This window comes from Lissotriton helveticus, chromosome 3_1 (assembly GCF_964261635.1).
Source record: "Lissotriton helveticus chromosome 3_1, aLisHel1.1, whole genome shotgun sequence".
Classification (NCBI taxonomy): domain Eukaryota; kingdom Metazoa; phylum Chordata; class Amphibia; order Caudata; family Salamandridae; genus Lissotriton; species Lissotriton helveticus.
Genome location: NC_136061.1, coordinates 1,919,494,053 through 1,919,510,603, shown reverse-complemented (window position 1 = coordinate 1,919,510,603; position 16,551 = coordinate 1,919,494,053). Strand labels below are relative to the sequence as shown.

At 47.2% G+C, this 16,551-nt stretch overlaps 1 protein-coding gene across 1 annotated transcript in view; it reads left to right on the top strand.

Annotated features, from left to right (window-relative positions):
- The window catches only part of LOC144823963 (cell surface hyaluronidase-like), a 582,809-nt gene that overhangs the window by 259,309 nt on the left and 306,949 nt on the right, over window positions 1-16,551 (top strand). The window contains exons 6-7 of the mRNA XM_078682928.1: window positions 8,582-8,751; window positions 9,665-9,853. Coding sequence (XP_078539054.1) covers window positions 8,582-8,751; window positions 9,665-9,853 — 359 coding nt within the window. The remainder of the gene's footprint in view (window positions 1-8,581; window positions 8,752-9,664; window positions 9,854-16,551) is intronic.

The following is a 16,551-nucleotide window of genomic DNA, read 5'->3' as shown; positions in this document are numbered from 1 at the left end:
TATGAGAAGGCAGTTGGAGGTGAGAGACCAGAGCAGCTGCCATCGTCTGCGTGCGTGGAGCTGAAATTTACTGGAATAATAAAACGAATTCATTCATTTATTAACTTACTCGAGTTTTCATCGCTTTAACAGAGGCAAGGCGTCGCTTTGCCCCTTGTGGACACCAAACAATGGTACAGAGGTTTTGAGCAATAAATACTTTATTGCCATAGACGGAAAGAAGTATGAAGGGAAGCGAAGATTAGTACTGAATATTTTAACGACGGTGATGGGTGTGTTCGGAGATTCAACGGGGGAGTGCCGGGCTGGGCTCGGCCGAGAGAGTCAGGAGGGGCCCGGGCTCCACCACAGGCAGCGGTGGCACCCGAATCCCAGGCATGTTGGCTGAAGTGAAGGCTGCGCGTCTGAACAAGCCAGGTGCCAGGGCTACTGCGAGTAATGACCGTAATGATGGCTATGGGTGTGCTCGGAACATCACAGAGAAGGTGCCGGGCTGGGTCCTGTCAACAGAGGAAGGAGGGGCATGAGCTCCACCATAGGCAGCGGTGTTTCCCGGACCCCAGGGACTGTGGTTGTTAGCAGGCAGCCAAGGCTAGTGTTGTATTTATTTGAGAGCTTATCAGTTCAGTTCATACGTCTTTATTCAAAATATTTCATCATAAAAGACAACAAGTGAAACCGTCCATAATACAATATAAAAGGAGTACATAAAATTACAGTATACTTTAGCAAAATTAACAATGATAAAAACTTGATACCCCAGATAATTTGCATTATAAATAAATAAACTGCACACTACAGTAACACGAGGTAACGTGCTAGATTTAAGACATAATTAAATATACAGGTTCAGACGTATTAACTATGCTAAAAAGTTAGATATAGATAAAATATACTCAGCTCCTAGATGGGTACCTTGATCTAATGAGCCATGACCAGCCCAGAAACTTTGCCACCGCAATAATTACAATCGCTGTAGTGTTGGTTTTTAGTAGCCATAAAGCTTCTGAGCTCACCCTAGTTCTAAGCCTAGAACAGATTGGCTTTAGCCATTTTCTCCGTGGTGCAAGGTATGCTGGACAAGCAAAAAAGATGTGACCTATTGATTCTGGTTTATCCCTGCACCACGGGCAATACTCAGATGAATGATCACGCCAAGAGCTAGTAAAACTCCTAACCGGAAGGGTACCTACTCTAAATTGATGGAAGAGTTTTCTATCAATACTCCTGGTGATGGTATCCCAGTATTCCTCTAGATGGAGGTCTAGTTTATGTGCCAGGAACCTGCCAGTTAGAGTGGAAGAGTCTGATTGTGCAACAATTTGGATTTTAATGGAGGCCCAGTAAAGTTCTTTAAATAGTTTCTTCGGTGGAAAGACATTACATTCAGGCGCCGTCCATAACAAACTGAGACCCATATTTACCAGCATGGACTTAACAGCTCTGAACCATGGAAGGTTGCTAGATCCCGGAATAGATCTTATTTCTAAAATTTCATTTGCAAAGATAGCTAGTTCCGGTGTGGTCCAAATTCTCCTCCACAAACCCAACATCCTGTACCGGGCTACATCTATAATCGACCGTTGACCCAGATCAAGCATTAAGGGTTTCAACGGGGTCGATTGCGGAAGGCCCACCAGATTACGTAGAAATTTATTTTGGATCTTTGCCAGTTGGGAAAGGTCGGAGAAGCCCCAGAGATCCGCGCCATACAAAATAGCAGAGCTAATTTTAGCCTCATATATTTTAAGCACTGGCGCTATCCTTTTAATTTGTGACAATCTTTGCTCTTTAGTAAGACAACCGGTTAATCTAGCAAATTTTAGACAAATGGCATCAAGTTGTGGTTTCCATCTAGTCCTATAGTCTAATACGACTCCGAGGTAAGTCATTACCTCTACCTGTTCTAAGGCGGTGCCATTCATACAAGCGTTACTCTTTAGTGGCTTATTTTTGGTTAGAACCATAAATTTAGTTTTGCATACGTTTACCTGTAGGTTGTTACGTTTACAAAAGACCTCAAACTTATTTATCGCAGATTGCAGACCCTTTCGGGTTTTCGAGATAATAAGAGTGTCGTCTGAGAAAATACGGAGTTGAAACTTTTTACCACCTAATTTGGGTGCGTCAGTTGGAAAATCTGCAAAGTACTGGGTAACCTGGTTGATAAAAAGGAGGAATAGGGTGGGAGCAAGTACGCATCCTTGCCTAACTCCTCGGCTAACTGGAAAACTTTCAGTTACCTGGCCCTGCTTACCCCATCTAACCCTGGCGAAGTTATCCTCGTGTAAACGTATTACTAGGTTCAGGAGCTCATTAGGCATTCCCATTTTACCTCAGACCGCCCATAACTTTTCTCGATGAACAAGATCAAATGCGGACTTAAGGTCCACAAAAGCAGCGTAAATGGTACCTCTGCCCAAGTGCACCACCTTCCAATAGATTAAAAGAAATCTAAGCACTTGATCAATTGTACTAACGCTGGTTCTAAAACCTGCTTGCATAGGCGATAGGATATTCTCATTATCGACCCAATCATGGATTTTAGCCAATAACATTCTGGATACCACTTTCTGAATAGTGTCTATTAGGCTTATAGGGCGGTAGTTCCCTGGGGCGGAACGATCCCCCTTCTTAAAAATTGGCAGGATTTCGGCCCCTTTCCAGGAGTCCAGGATCCTGGCCCCATTTGCAATGGCGTTAGCTAGTGTCGTGATATAAGGGACCCAGTTCTCCAGGTCGGATTTGAATAAATCTGCAGGGATACAGTCAATGCCCGGGGCTTTACCAGCCTGGACCAGTCCCAAAGCATGCTCTGTGTCCCTGCTCACAAACACTAGGGGTGTGCTTACCAAAGAGGGCCTAGGAGCTAAAACCCCATTCTTCAGCTGGTTCTATGGCCCTAAACTGAGGTGCAAAATACTCCACCCATTTTTCAACTGCGACATGATTCGCCGGAGTTTGCGAATCCAAGTTTCCACACGATCTCACCACCTGCCAAAACTTGATCTGGTTAGATGACATACTCGCTTCGTAAAGATCCTGCCAGCATCTGTCATCCCAGGCTCTTTTAGCATCCCTTTGGGCTTTCTTATAGACTACCCTGGCCTGCCTGAAGTTCATTGCCACCCTTGATTTAATTGCATTGACCAGTGAGCTATAAGCCGAGCGGCATGATTTATTGTACCATTTTTTCCCCCGTGGTGGCACTAAGACTGTCCCGGATTTGGGTGGTTTTGTAAGGAAAGCTTTCAATTTTACAAAAAGCTGCTCATGAAGCTCTATCGTATAATCATGCTGCCCTCGGAAATTAATCTGTGCCTCTATCACAGCCCGGAACGTTGATACCTCCTTAGTTATGCTTTCAAGGGCTACATGGTCATCGATGACCTTACTCCAATGGACCCTTCGTCTATCATTACTTAGGAAGGCGTCAGCTGTCACATACCTGGTGCTTCTACAACACCCAATATTTACTTCCAGTTTTAAACTTAGGACCAAGGGATTGTGGTCGCTTTCTGGGCGCACTATGACTGCCATATCGTCCAGTAGGGACCAGACTCTATTTTTAATAATATATAATCAATACGGCTAGAGCAAGTGCCATTATCAAAGGTTGGGCAGCCCATTTTGTCAGAATGAGAGCGGCCATTTACGGCTCTTAGCCCCCACTCAAAACATATTCCCAACCACTGGATGACAGCCTCTGTCCCCCTCTTGATAGGGTTTAGTACCAGGTGTGGGACATTCCAAAGGGCTTCTTCTTCGGTGTGGATGTCATCGCCCTCACACAGGTAGGGTTCGAAGGTACAGTTGAAGTCCCCGGCCACTATCAGAAATTTATCTGACCAAATGGAGTTAAAAAATGAGTCTAAATCGTCAATAATAGCAGGCGACCGACCACATGGCAGGCCACGTGCATATATGTTGACAATAAAGATTTCCTGCTTATCTTTCCTCGCAAGCCGAATCCCTAGGATGTCAGAATTTTGCGCAACCACCTCAGAGATTTTGTAACTAAGTGACTGCCTCACCCAAATTGTTAGGCCTCCTGAGGCTCTACCTTTTGGTCCCCGAATTGCAGGTTTAAAAAAGTTGAGATAGCCCATGTGAAAGATTGGATCTGGTGCCCATGTTTCTTGAAAAATAAGGATATCGTGGGCTTCAATAAAATTCGCCCACTTGAGAGCTTATCTCTTTAAGGGACAAATTCTAATACCTAAGTTCTAGCGTTGTAATGCTTAATGGCATAGGTGCACTCCTGACTTGTCTGCTGACTGTAGAGGGATCACCTAGGCAGTGTCTTCTGTGCATCTAATAAATGACCCGTTCTTCACATTTGGATCAGCGTATTATTGAATGCAACAGGTAGCATGTGCCGCAGCCTAGGCTATTGTACGTGTTGCCCATAATGATGGTGATAATGGTGACCGGTGTATTCGGAGCGCCATGGAGAAAGTGTTTTGCTTGCTCCTTTCGCAGAGGCAGGAGGGGCTCGAGCTCTACCACAGGCAGAGGCCACAGGGAACAACAAGGGCAATGGCAGACAGACACACCCAGAATGATCGCAGCAATGAGGAGCGAAAGCAAAGAGACTGACTTGAAGCAATTCTAATGTCAGCCACACAGGCATTAGCAAGCACACTAACAATGGCCAACACTTTTCTCCAGCTCTTTGCTTTCATCTGACATCCCAGCTTTCCTCAGGCACTGTGACAGCCATGCGCACTTGGTCTAATACTTGGTCTGATTCCAGGCTACTAGAATCCCTGGCCATTCAGACTGATGCCAGCCAGCAAGACGACAAGGTGCAAACACATCTCAGGCTTACCCCAAACACTGACATGAGTAGATGAACTCCAGTATGACACCAGGGGGCATGAGTTGAGTACCAGCCACAAACCGCTCCCACTTTCCCCACTTCCTGCTTGCCCGCACTAACCTTTTCCCTTGATGTTTGCTCACTCTGCATCTTTATAGTCACCCAAGAATCTTTGAGTACCCTGTGCCCGGCCACTCCTCTTTCTGACATCCCTACCACTAAACATATGCCATTCACCTTCTGTCATCCTCTGCACTGGTTTCCTTATTCACATCCTGCCGCACCCCTCTGTTCACATTTTTCTGGCTTCGGACCTACCTTACAAAACCCCGCACTTCTCTCATCGTTTACCCCTCTGGTCAACCTCTGCCTTGCCACTTCACTACCGATTTACGCACACACCACTGCATGACGGCTCTACCCCTTCGCTCATACTCTGTTCTCACCATGCTCTGTGCCCCTCTATCCATCCTCTGCCTCTCCACTCATCCCCTGCCCACAACCTGTGGCTTCTATTGCATTGCATTGTATAGAATTGCAGTATTGAAATAGGGCTTATTAACAATATATGAGGCACTGAAGCACTTGCCTACATGGGCAGTTGGCAATGCAATGTGTGGTTGGAAGGGTGTTGCCTTTCTTTTTTGTTTCCTGTTTGGGAAGTATTTCCATGTCATCTGCGATGACCACCATGGTGTGGTTATTGTGATATGCGATGCAGCACTTAGCAGATAAATGGATGAAGAAGTATGAGAGACAGACTTGCAATTTGTGGTTTTCAGTAAGCCGGCAGCTTTGAGATTTCTAATGATTGGTATTTCTAATGATCATAGTCTACTTAGCTAGTTACTAAACTGCGTTGTCCAAACTGATATTTTGTTTAAACTTTTTGGTCCTGAGCAGAAAGATTGGGGAGATAATGGTGGGACAATCTGCTAGGATGGACGTTGTTGCTATAATTCCATATCTGAATGTCATTGTGAACTGTAAATGAGCGGTCATAGTGTGTAGCCATTTGGGATCTACAGTGGAGGAGTAGAGTAGAGTCCTCTGATAGGCTAGCAGTATGGGACATATCTTCTCAAATATTTCATGCCTGTTCAGTTGTTGATGGCTGGTTTACTGGCTGGAACAGTACTGAGCCATGGATGAGACCCACAGCAGACATGCCTTTCAATAAGTGTAAGAGTATTAAGCTACAGTTGTCTGCTGATCCCTGAGTGTTATGGTATTAGTGTATGGCAGAAGGGTTATACAAGAGTTGACATTACTATATGAAACTCAGGCTAACCATAGGCCAACCCTTCTAAGCTTATTTCGATATAGAAAGTAGTGTGCTGGCTGGGTTGTTCCATATGTGTGTGCTGTAAACTGTAAATTGTACTTGAAAGTGTGATTATCTTTCTAGGTTCAACCCCAGGGTGGTGGGATGATTTATCTTGGAAATACCTATTCCTTCAACTGTTTCAACTGTCTTCTAAAATATATATACTCCCAAATGATTCAAGTCTTAACTGGTATCCAGTTCCAGAGCTTAGCTGCTTGTAATGAGAAAGCAGCGCTTCCCATAAATAACATATAGCAAGGTGGTATGATGATCCGTGTTGCAAGCCTGGAGCACAGTATTCTGTTTTGTTTGTATTGCTCGAATTTAGCTTGTAGATATAGCAGTCCTTTTACTGGAAGGCTTTGTAGACAGTGCAGGGTGCCTTGAATATTGCCCTTCTAGCTGTAGGCAGCCAGTGTAGTAAGTGTAGGACTAGAGTATTGTGTTCTCTTAAGGGGAAGTGTGGTATCCCGCTGCTCAGCCAGAATGACTGCTTGATAGAATGTTGGTGTTTGGAATGTTTGCGTGCATGAATCAGTTGGTGGAGTGGCTGAGCAGCACTCAGGGATCAGCAGCAGGGAAGTTGCTCTGGTGGGATCTTGCTTACCTTCATGATTACTCTCTGACTTGAGGATAACTCATTCTATTATGTATCCTGCTACTCAATAAACCTACACGGAAAATCCACCTAGGTTGGAGCATCTTTCATTGTACTACAGGAAGGCAGTGAAGGAGTTTTTTGGTAGCATGTTCGAGAAATGATATTTTGCCAATAGTGAATCTGGGTGTGCGAAGGTAAAGTGTGTTGGCGTAGTCAAGCTTGGAGATTATGATTGTGACTGTAGTTTGTAGTTTTTATTGGTATCCAAGGTATGTTGTCATTGTAAAGAAGGCATTCTTTGTGACATTGTTGATGACATATCAGGGATAGGTCTGATTCCATGGTTTCCTCTGACTTTCTGATTTATGTGGATGTTGTTTCGGGACCTGGAGTTCCTTCGGTCATGTGGTGGTAGGCTGGTATTTTTGCCATAGTTCACAAGTTGTGATCTCTGTCTTTGCAGTATTGAGCTTTATGTGTTTACCCATCATTCGTGTGTTTATGGGGTGAAGGCAGTCGTCAAGTTTTGAATTGTAGAGGTCCCTGAAGCCATCCATTTTTAGAATGATTTGTGTGCCATATGCATATTTATAACAGGTGAGGTTTTAATAGGGCTAGTTAGATGTTGAATAACTGAGGTGACATGATGGGTCCATATGGGATGCCACAGGGCGTAAGGAGATCCTGGGAAAGGTGGTGGGAAGAACATACTTTGTCTGTCTCTGAGGTAAGATCAACACATTTTAGAGCATTTTCACAAATTCTGAGATGATGGAGTCGTTTTAGTAACATATAATGGTGGGCAGTGTCATATGCAGCTGATAAATCCAGAAGCAGTAGGGCTGTCACTCTGTTCTTGTCCAGAGTGAGTTTTAGGTCATCCCAAATGAATATGATGGCTTTCTCTGTGTCTCTGCCTGGTTTTAAGCCTGACTGTTGGTCTGGTGTCAAGTCGTTTTCTGATGTAAATTTTGGAAGTTAAGAAAATACTGCTTTTTCAAATATTTTTGCTAAGAATGGGCTATTTGATATAGGCCTGTAGTTTGTTGGATCATGTCTCAAGGGTTATCTTTTTGAGTAGTGGTCTAATGTAGGAGATTTGTAGCTTTGGTGGAAATTAACTTAACTCCAGACACTTAGCTTCTAGCAACCTTCACTGCACAGGTTGGTGAGAATGATGTCTTTAACAATTGTTTGAGATGGTAGGACTGAAGGGGATCCTGATGGTCTGCTTGTGGTGATAATGTTGAGGGAATCTTTTTCTTAGATGGTATTGAAAGTATGTAGTGGTGGAAGATTGTTTTCATCTCTTTCTATGGCGTTTCGGTCAAGTGTTGGGGTGGTGTTGTCTGTGTTCACCTCAAGGAGATTTTCTTTCTTTCTAATTTCTGAGATCAGTGCACCTTTGTTGCCTCCCACCTCATCCTTTTACTCTCCTCGCACCCTCTGCCTTGCCCCTTACTGTGTCTCTGACCCTCAGTTCATCCTCTTTTCCTCCAGGCACTCTCAGCCTTGCCCCTTTGCTGCCTCTCTGCTCCTCATCACATTGCTCCGTCTACCCTCATCCTGGCCCCTCTGCAGCCTCTCTACCCCTCAGCATGTCCTATGTTTCTCAAGCACCCTTCACCATGCCCTTTTGCTGCCTCTGTACCCTTCCCATGTTCTTTACCCTTGCTCACAGCCTTTGCCTCACCCTTTTGCTGCCTCTTTGCCCATCGGCTCATCTTTTGTCCCTCTGTGCAGCACCCTCTGCTGCCTCTCTGTCCCAAGCTCTTCCTCTGCCTGACCATCTGCCTCACCTTTTATCTCACCCTCTCCTTTGTCTTCCCAGGCAGCCATGGGCTCTGGTGACGGTGCTTGGAGGTGGCACCTTCTCAACCACAGAAGACAAGAGGCAGTATGAAGTGAATGGGACCACCGGCCTGGCCATGGCAGCTAGGGAGTTTGAGACCCTTGAGGGGCTTCGGTTCACTGTCACTGCCTACAGTGGCTGGAGCAAAGGTGAGGGGCTAGCTTCAGATTTAGTCTCCTCATAATCGACAATGTGCCCCTCACAGCAGTTGACACCTCATGAAGAGAACCAGGACCACCCTCCATCAGGGAAGGTTGGGACCTTGACCTCACGGGTCACTCATAAGGCAATGTGATGTTAACTCCCTCTAAGGTTAGGTACGACCTTCTTCGTTGAGACCCCTTGGAGTATTAGCTCCACCCCATAACGATAGAATGGACAAGTCCTAAGTATAAACCCGACTTTCATGTACACACATCTAATGCAAATACAACTGTAATTCGTAAGCAGGTCATATGCATGTTTGAGTCATTATTCATGAGACCTGTGTGAGTTTATGCGCACTCACTTATGAGTGCTGTCACACTTGTCTCTGGGGACACTCTGCAATTCACTCGCACATGTCTCTGGGCACAATCTGGTCCAATTCACAGGGATGAGTTAGTAGACAGAACATTCTCACATGTACCACATAAAGGATTGGTGTGTCCCTAGGGCATACACTCAGATCATTTTTACAGGTCTATTGCATTGTGAATATTCATGCTTGTGGTGCGTGACTGCCATCCATGTGCTTACACGTAGGTTCAACACACAGGTTAAACCTCCTCAGTTCCTTCACACACTACTGTGATGTACCGTTCCATGAAAAGCTCGCATGTACGGATTCCATGCATGACTCTTATTCACAGTAACCATTCATAGTCCCTTGAACTGAAACCATGCACTCAGCCTAACTACAGACCACATGCACAAGTGCCATTCACACTTCTTATGCATAACTCGATACAGAACTCCTTGGCACAGGCCCCATGCACAGTTCTTATGCAAAGGAGCCCTCCCATGCACACATGTCCAGTATGTCTACTTGTCAGCTGTTGATAACCCAGTACTTCTTTTCAGGTGCCCCCCAAATTGGATTTAAAGTGGAAGCCTCAGAAGGCATCGTCCTGAATCTAATGGATGACGTCACCAGCTGGTTACCTGGCAACAGAATAGTAATTTCCAGTACAGACTACTCCATGCACCAGGCTGAAGAATTCACTCTACTGCACTGTCCGGAGTGTGGCAGTCACCAAGTCAAAATCGGCGGTACGGACCGTGACTCTCCTAACATGAATCATATCTTCTACCTATATATTTCACTGTGTCCTTTAGCTTTCTATCTGCTCTTCTTACTTATTGCTATAATCTCAATTTCTTTATGAATAGTTTCAGAGCCTCCTTTCTGTTTTCTGTATTTCTCTCCATATCTCACTGTCTAGGGACGTCTCTCTACATCTTGTTATCTATATAGTATTTAGGGATGTCTCTCTAGAAACCTTGAGGGATGTCATTCTACATCCGTTACGTTTTAATGTGTTGTCTCTGGATATTTAGTTATCGTTCTCTCTCTCTCTCTCTCTCTCTCTCTCTCTCTCTCTCTCTCTCTCTCACTCCACCCCCCCCAGGGTAGACACACTCTGTCCATGTATCTCAATGTCTCACTCAAATTATCGGATCATATAAAAGATGCAACTCGACTGGGTTCCTTTTAAATTCAGAGCACCCACCTGAAACAGCTGGTGCTTTGAGAATATTGTCTGTGATGTAAACGCTATTTTACAATAATGGTGTCGAAAACATTCTGATGACAAGAGGGACGAGTGAGTCCTTTAGAGAATCATGAAGGCATACTAGCACCACCTGGAAAAAACGAATCTCTGTAATGCATGAAAACAGCAACTAACAGCTGAAAGATGATCAATTACATTTTACAAAATTTAGCAAACTGCGTTATATCCAGTGCTTTAAATGGGCCTGTACTGTCCGGTACGGAGTACTGGCACTTTTTAGGGCTCGGACTCCTCCCCACTGAAAGTGGGAGGAGTTTCGAGATCCTAATGTTAAAGAAGAGAAAAAAGAAGTATCTCCTAGGGCTTTGGCGAGAAAAATTCCACACATTCTTTAGTGTGTTCTGTCATCTGGCCAGTGATTCGTCTTCGTAGTGTTGTCGTTTTAATAGGCTTGAAGTGATAGGGTAAATGTAGTTTTGTTCCGCCATTTTGGGCATTTTTCGTTCGTGCTCGCGCAAAGAAGTACATTAATTATAATTAGGAGCTGTCAGGGTGCCTCCGTAAGTGAATCCAGATGGCCGGGCGCGTTCACCATTCAGCAGCGCTGCACTAGGGAGCGCGCAGAGGATGCTGTGATAGAGAGCGCATGGAGGATGCTGTCTGTGTGCACACACCCGCACAGGAGCTGAGAATACTAGTGTGCACACAGGTGCACAGGGGATGCTGTGGTTGTATGATCACGGAGGATACTCAATGTGCACACGTGGGGCTCATGCAAAGATACTGTGCACCTTTAGGAATACTAGTTGTGTACAAACAGAAATCTGGTAGTTTGTACACGGAACGTTGTGTATGCACACATTGATGTACTGCAGTTGTGTGCTCTCCAAGTTCTACTACTGTGTACTCTATGTCTGTGTGCACAGAAGATACTGGTTTTAAACACATTCGATGCTGGTACGCACACGTGGGTGAGGGTGCCGTTTTTGTTATGGGACAGATGGTGCTACAAGTTTACACACAACGGTGATCTCTGACGGTGTAGTATGGCTGGTGGTGCCTGGATGCGCGCTCAAGAAATCCTGTAGTTTTGTGCACATAGATGTTGTTGCATGTGTCTCTGGAGAATGGCTTAAGATCCGCTTGTGTGCATACCAGAAGTGACATGTTTGAACACAGCAGTCACTCTGCGTGTGCACAAGGTGGTGCACGTGTCCACGGAGGTATTGCCGGCTGGTATTTGAGGTGCACGTGTTGCCTGAGTACAGATGAAAGGGATGGGACCTATGTGCACATAGACGGATGTGTCTTTTTATAACGCTGATGACGGGGCGTAGGGGTGTGCGGATGTGTGCACATCGATCTCTGTGAAGGTTTGTGCACAGAGCACAGGTGGGAGCTCAGCCGATGCTGATTGTGTGCACACTGAGTTAACTGTGTTGGGTACAGGTGGGAGACCGGTTCCCTAAATCCACACGTGTGGGTGTGGGAATGTTTGCTTTAGTGCAGACAGTAGATCCACCCGCCTCTAGGCGCTGTTCTAAGGCACTATGAGGACAAAAAGCAGATCATATCCAAGCAGATCGAATCGATTGCCTCTTGGTAGACTGGGGTGCGGGCGGGGTGCTTGAACCCAATAATGTAATGCCTGCGCACATGGAAGGGGCCGGTGTGCAAACATACACTCGTGCATACACGACGCTGCCCGGGTCAGTTCGATAACTTTCTATGTGCACACAGGAAAGGAAATGCCTATTCGTACTTGCGAGTCTTCTATCAAACAGCTCACGGTCTGGTGCCTGCAAGCCCTGGAAGGCTGCCTGCTCCATGCACACCTCGAGAAGGCTGCCTGCTCCATGCACACCTCGGGAGGGCTGCCTGCTCCATTCACACCCCGGGGAGGCTGCCTGCTCCATGCACACCCCGGGGAGGCTGCCTGCTCCATGCACACCTCGGGAAGGCTGCCTGCTCCATGCACACCCCGGGGAGGCTGCCTGCTCCATGCACACCTCGGGAAGGCTGCCTGCTTCATGCACACCTCGGGGAGGCTGCCTGCTCCACGCACACCCCGGGGAGGCTGCCTGCTCCATTCACACCCCGGGGAGGCTGCCTGCTCCATGCACACCTCGGGAAGTCTGCCTGCTCCATGCACACCTCGGGAAGTCTGCCTGCTTCATGCATACACAGGGGAGCAGCCTGTTCCATGCACACCTCGTGGAGGCTGCCTGCTTCATTCACACGCTGCCTATTCCGTGCATACCCCGGGGAGAGTGCCATTCACCCCTCGGGGGCTGCCTGTTCCATGCAGACCCTGGGGAGGCTGATAACAGACCTGAAGAGACTGACTGTTCCATGCATACACAGGGGAGCTGCCTGTTCGTTCCACGCAGACACAGGGAAGGATGCCTTTTCCATGGACACCTCTATGAGGGTGCATGTGACTGTCCCATGCAGACACAGGGGAGGTGCTTGTTCCATGCAGACCCCGGGGAGGGTGCCTGCTTCATGTACACCCCGGGCAGGGTACCTGTTCAATGCAGACACAGGGGACGCTGCCTGTTCCATGCAGACCCCGGGGAAGGGGGGGGGGGTGCTGTCAGTTCTAGTCAGACCCAGGAAATCTGTCTATCCCATGGGGACCCAGGGGGCTCCTGTTTAAAGCAGACCCTGGGAGCTGCCTGCTCCGTGCAGTATCCGGGGAGGCTGCCTGCGCAATGTAGTAACTGGGAAGGCTGCCTGCTCCATGCAGTAACTGGGTCGGCTGCCTGCTCCATGCAGTATCTTGGGAGGCTGCCTGCTCCATGCAGTATCCGGGCAGGCTGCCTGCTCCCATCAGTTTCTGGGGAGGCTGCTTGCTCCATACAGACCCCGGGGGCTGCCTGTGCCACACAGTCTCGGAGGTCGTCGCCTGCAACCACACCCCTGTGTGCACACAGGGGACGTCGTAGATATTGGCAGGAGACTGTGAAAAAGTCAACTGGAAGGCGGAAGCCAGATTACGAGAAGTTAAATATTGGGGTTCACACGTATGGCACCCTCAATTGGTAAACTACCCTTTCGGAACAGACAAGAAGAGTGCAGGATATTAAACGCTCACACGGGCTGCTCGAGGATCAGGGAGCCCCTTCTTTAGGGAGAAGAGGTATTAAGACGGCCCCCACCCACCTCCCCCAACTTGAAAGGTCGCCCTCTTCTTGGTCTGCAGCTGGGTCATGTGAGGTACCCCAGATGTAGCGCTGCAGGGGCAGACCTTTTAAAACATGATCTAGCTCCTGCTGTTTAAAATAGCGCCGATCAATGAAGGAAACATGTTTCCAGCCGCTCTTAATTCATAAATCAACCTAGGCATTGGGCTGGACGTGATTTGCCCAGGATCACACAGTTTTGGTCAAAAGGGAAATGAGTCATTAGAATTGACATCTTCTGGTGTATCCGTCAATAATCTACCTACTGACTCCCCGGCCCTGTCTTCTCGCGCGTGAGCCCGTGCCACGCACTGCCCTGCCGAGAATGCTCTGACTGCACACAGAGGGTGATGCTTGTATGCACACATGCGAGCAGGGCGCTTCTGTGCACATATAGAATGCTCTCAGTGAGCACACATGAGAGCACAGGGACCGGCTTGTTTGCGCCCCGCATTCCCTTTATATTTCCGGGGTTTTGATGGGCTTGGTGGCCGTGCGAGAGCATTAACCGAGAGTAACTGCCCTGTCAGCTCGTCGACTGCACGGAGTGCGGCCGCGTTCACCACGTCACTGCTTTGAGAGCCCTCGGAAAGTTCTCAAGCGCTCAAAGGGTGTTTGTTTCCACGTGAATTTGCCATTATAAGATTGTCTAAACAAAAAAACGCGCATTGTCTTTGCTAGTTTCCTTAACGGCGACTTAAACTTTAGGTGAGGCTGATACAATTCAAGACAGACCGCAAGCTTGGGAGGGGGGTTAATATCTCGGGAATATACGGGGCGCCCCTTCGAGACGCTTCCCAGAGGCCTTCCGTGTCACTGCACTGACTGCTCTGTACTCCTGAGATTCCTGCCCGATCTAGCGCCTGGTTGCTAATGTGTAAATGAGATGCCCTCGCGCGCCGTTTATGAGACTTTATTCCCTGTTCCCATTCTGCAAATATCTTCAGAGTTCAGACCGCAGTGATGTCTCATTTGGTTTTTCCTTTCACTAAGAATGCCCAAGGGCTTGAACGCTGCGCCCATCTGAGTTCCGACTGGATTAAAGCCATTTTAGTGAATTGTGTCCCCTCTGCTTTCTCCGTCCACCTCTCCGAGTCGTATTTGTCCTCTTCGCTCGCCTGTTCATCCTGGGTGATCGCGAAAATCTCTGATTATTCTTACTTTTAATTGGACTTTAGAAATCCTTTTAAAATAGCTGCATCTGCACACTTTCTACAGCTTTAATTCACGTTTGCTGCACAGTAAAGACAAAAGTGGACCGAGAAAACATATTGTGTTCGTTTACAATGTGTGCCATGCCTTTTTGTGAAGATTAGACGGCATTAGTGCCTTTACGTTTAGGTGCCTTTGCGTGCGCTCGCGTGAGTGTGCACGTGCCTGCCCCGTCCCAGTGCGTGCACGACTGACCAGGTCGGGAGAGTCCATTTATCAGTGGGCAGGGAGGGGAGCGTTTTCAATAGCGTGTCGAATTGTTCAAGAGTGCGGCACAGTGAGTGCAGAGTGACAGTGAGTGCAGAGTGACAGTGAGTGCAGAGTGACAGTGAGTGCAGAGTGACAGTAGAGTGCAGAGTGACTGTAGAGTGCAGAGTGACTGTAGAGTGCAGAGTGACAGTGAGTGCAGAGTGACTGTAGAGTGCAGAGTGACAGTGAGTGCAGAGTGACAGTGAGTGCAGAGTGACAGTGAGTGCAGAGTGACAGTGAGTGCAGAGTGACTGTAGAGTGAGTGCAGAGTGAGTGCAGAGTGACAGTGAGTGCAGAGTGACAGTGAGTGCAGAGTGACAGTGAGTGCAGAGTGACAGCAGAGTGACAGTGAGTGCAGAGTGACAGTGAGTGCAGAGTGACAGTGAGTGACAGTGAGTGCAGAGTGACAGTGAGTGCAGAGTGACAGTGAGTGCAGAGTGACTGCAGAGACAGTGTGTCAGGGTGCACATTGTGTGAGTGTGCAGAATGAGTGTGCAGGGTAAACAGTGTGTGACTATGCAGGGTGACATTGGGAGTGTGCGGGTGAGCAGTGTGTGAATGTGTAGGGGCAGTGTGTGAGTGTGCAGAAAACACCACACACACATACACCACACACACATAACGCACACACAAACCACACACCTCAGTCTCTCAACACCACACACTTGTCACCACTCAACACAACACACTCACCACCACACTCACTCCCCAGGCTCACCCCCACAGACTCACCACCACACACTCACCAGGACACAGAAAACAACACACACAACAACACACCCCCAGCCGTCAATGAATGCTTTCACCATGCACAAACACCAACAACCATCATCCATCTGTGCACGCTTTTACCAAGCACACACCCACCAGCCGTCAGTGCACCCTTCCACCAGGCACACACACCTCCAGCCGGCAGTGCACTTTTCCACCAAGCAATCGCAGTATGGTACACTTTACTTTTAAACATATTCATATAAAGCACAGCATGCCACTATTGGTAAAATTACAATTCAACCAAGATACTTCCACTACACACCACATGCACACACTCCATAACACATGGCAAAAAGACATTGGCATTTACAATGCCATTAGCTCAAACTCAAATAAATCCGAGCCCGATTGCATTTCTAATGCTTGTTTATTTTGGGAGGGAGAGTACCGGCACTTCTCAAGAGAAATGCTATACTTTTAATTGGAGAGTACCGGCACTTCTCAGAAACAAGCAGGTACTCTGCCACAGAGTACCTGTGCTTTTATTTTTCCATTTCAAGCACTGGTTATATCCTACCTCTCACCATGTCTCCCATTTTCTTTCTCTCTCTCTCTCTCTCTCTCGCACCTTCGCTACCCTGTCTCCTTAGGTCTCCCGTTATATCATTCCATCCAATAGGTTATGTATTTTCTCCTTTGGCTCCATTCTATTTTCCTCTTTGTGCCATCTTGCACTGTCTGCATGCTTAGGAGATGGGGGCAATTACTTTACTAAAAAAATAAATAAACAGCTATCTCACTATAAAGCCATTTAAAAGAGAATTGGTGAACATTTTTAATTCGATGTGATACGTTAGATAAAATAAATCATAAT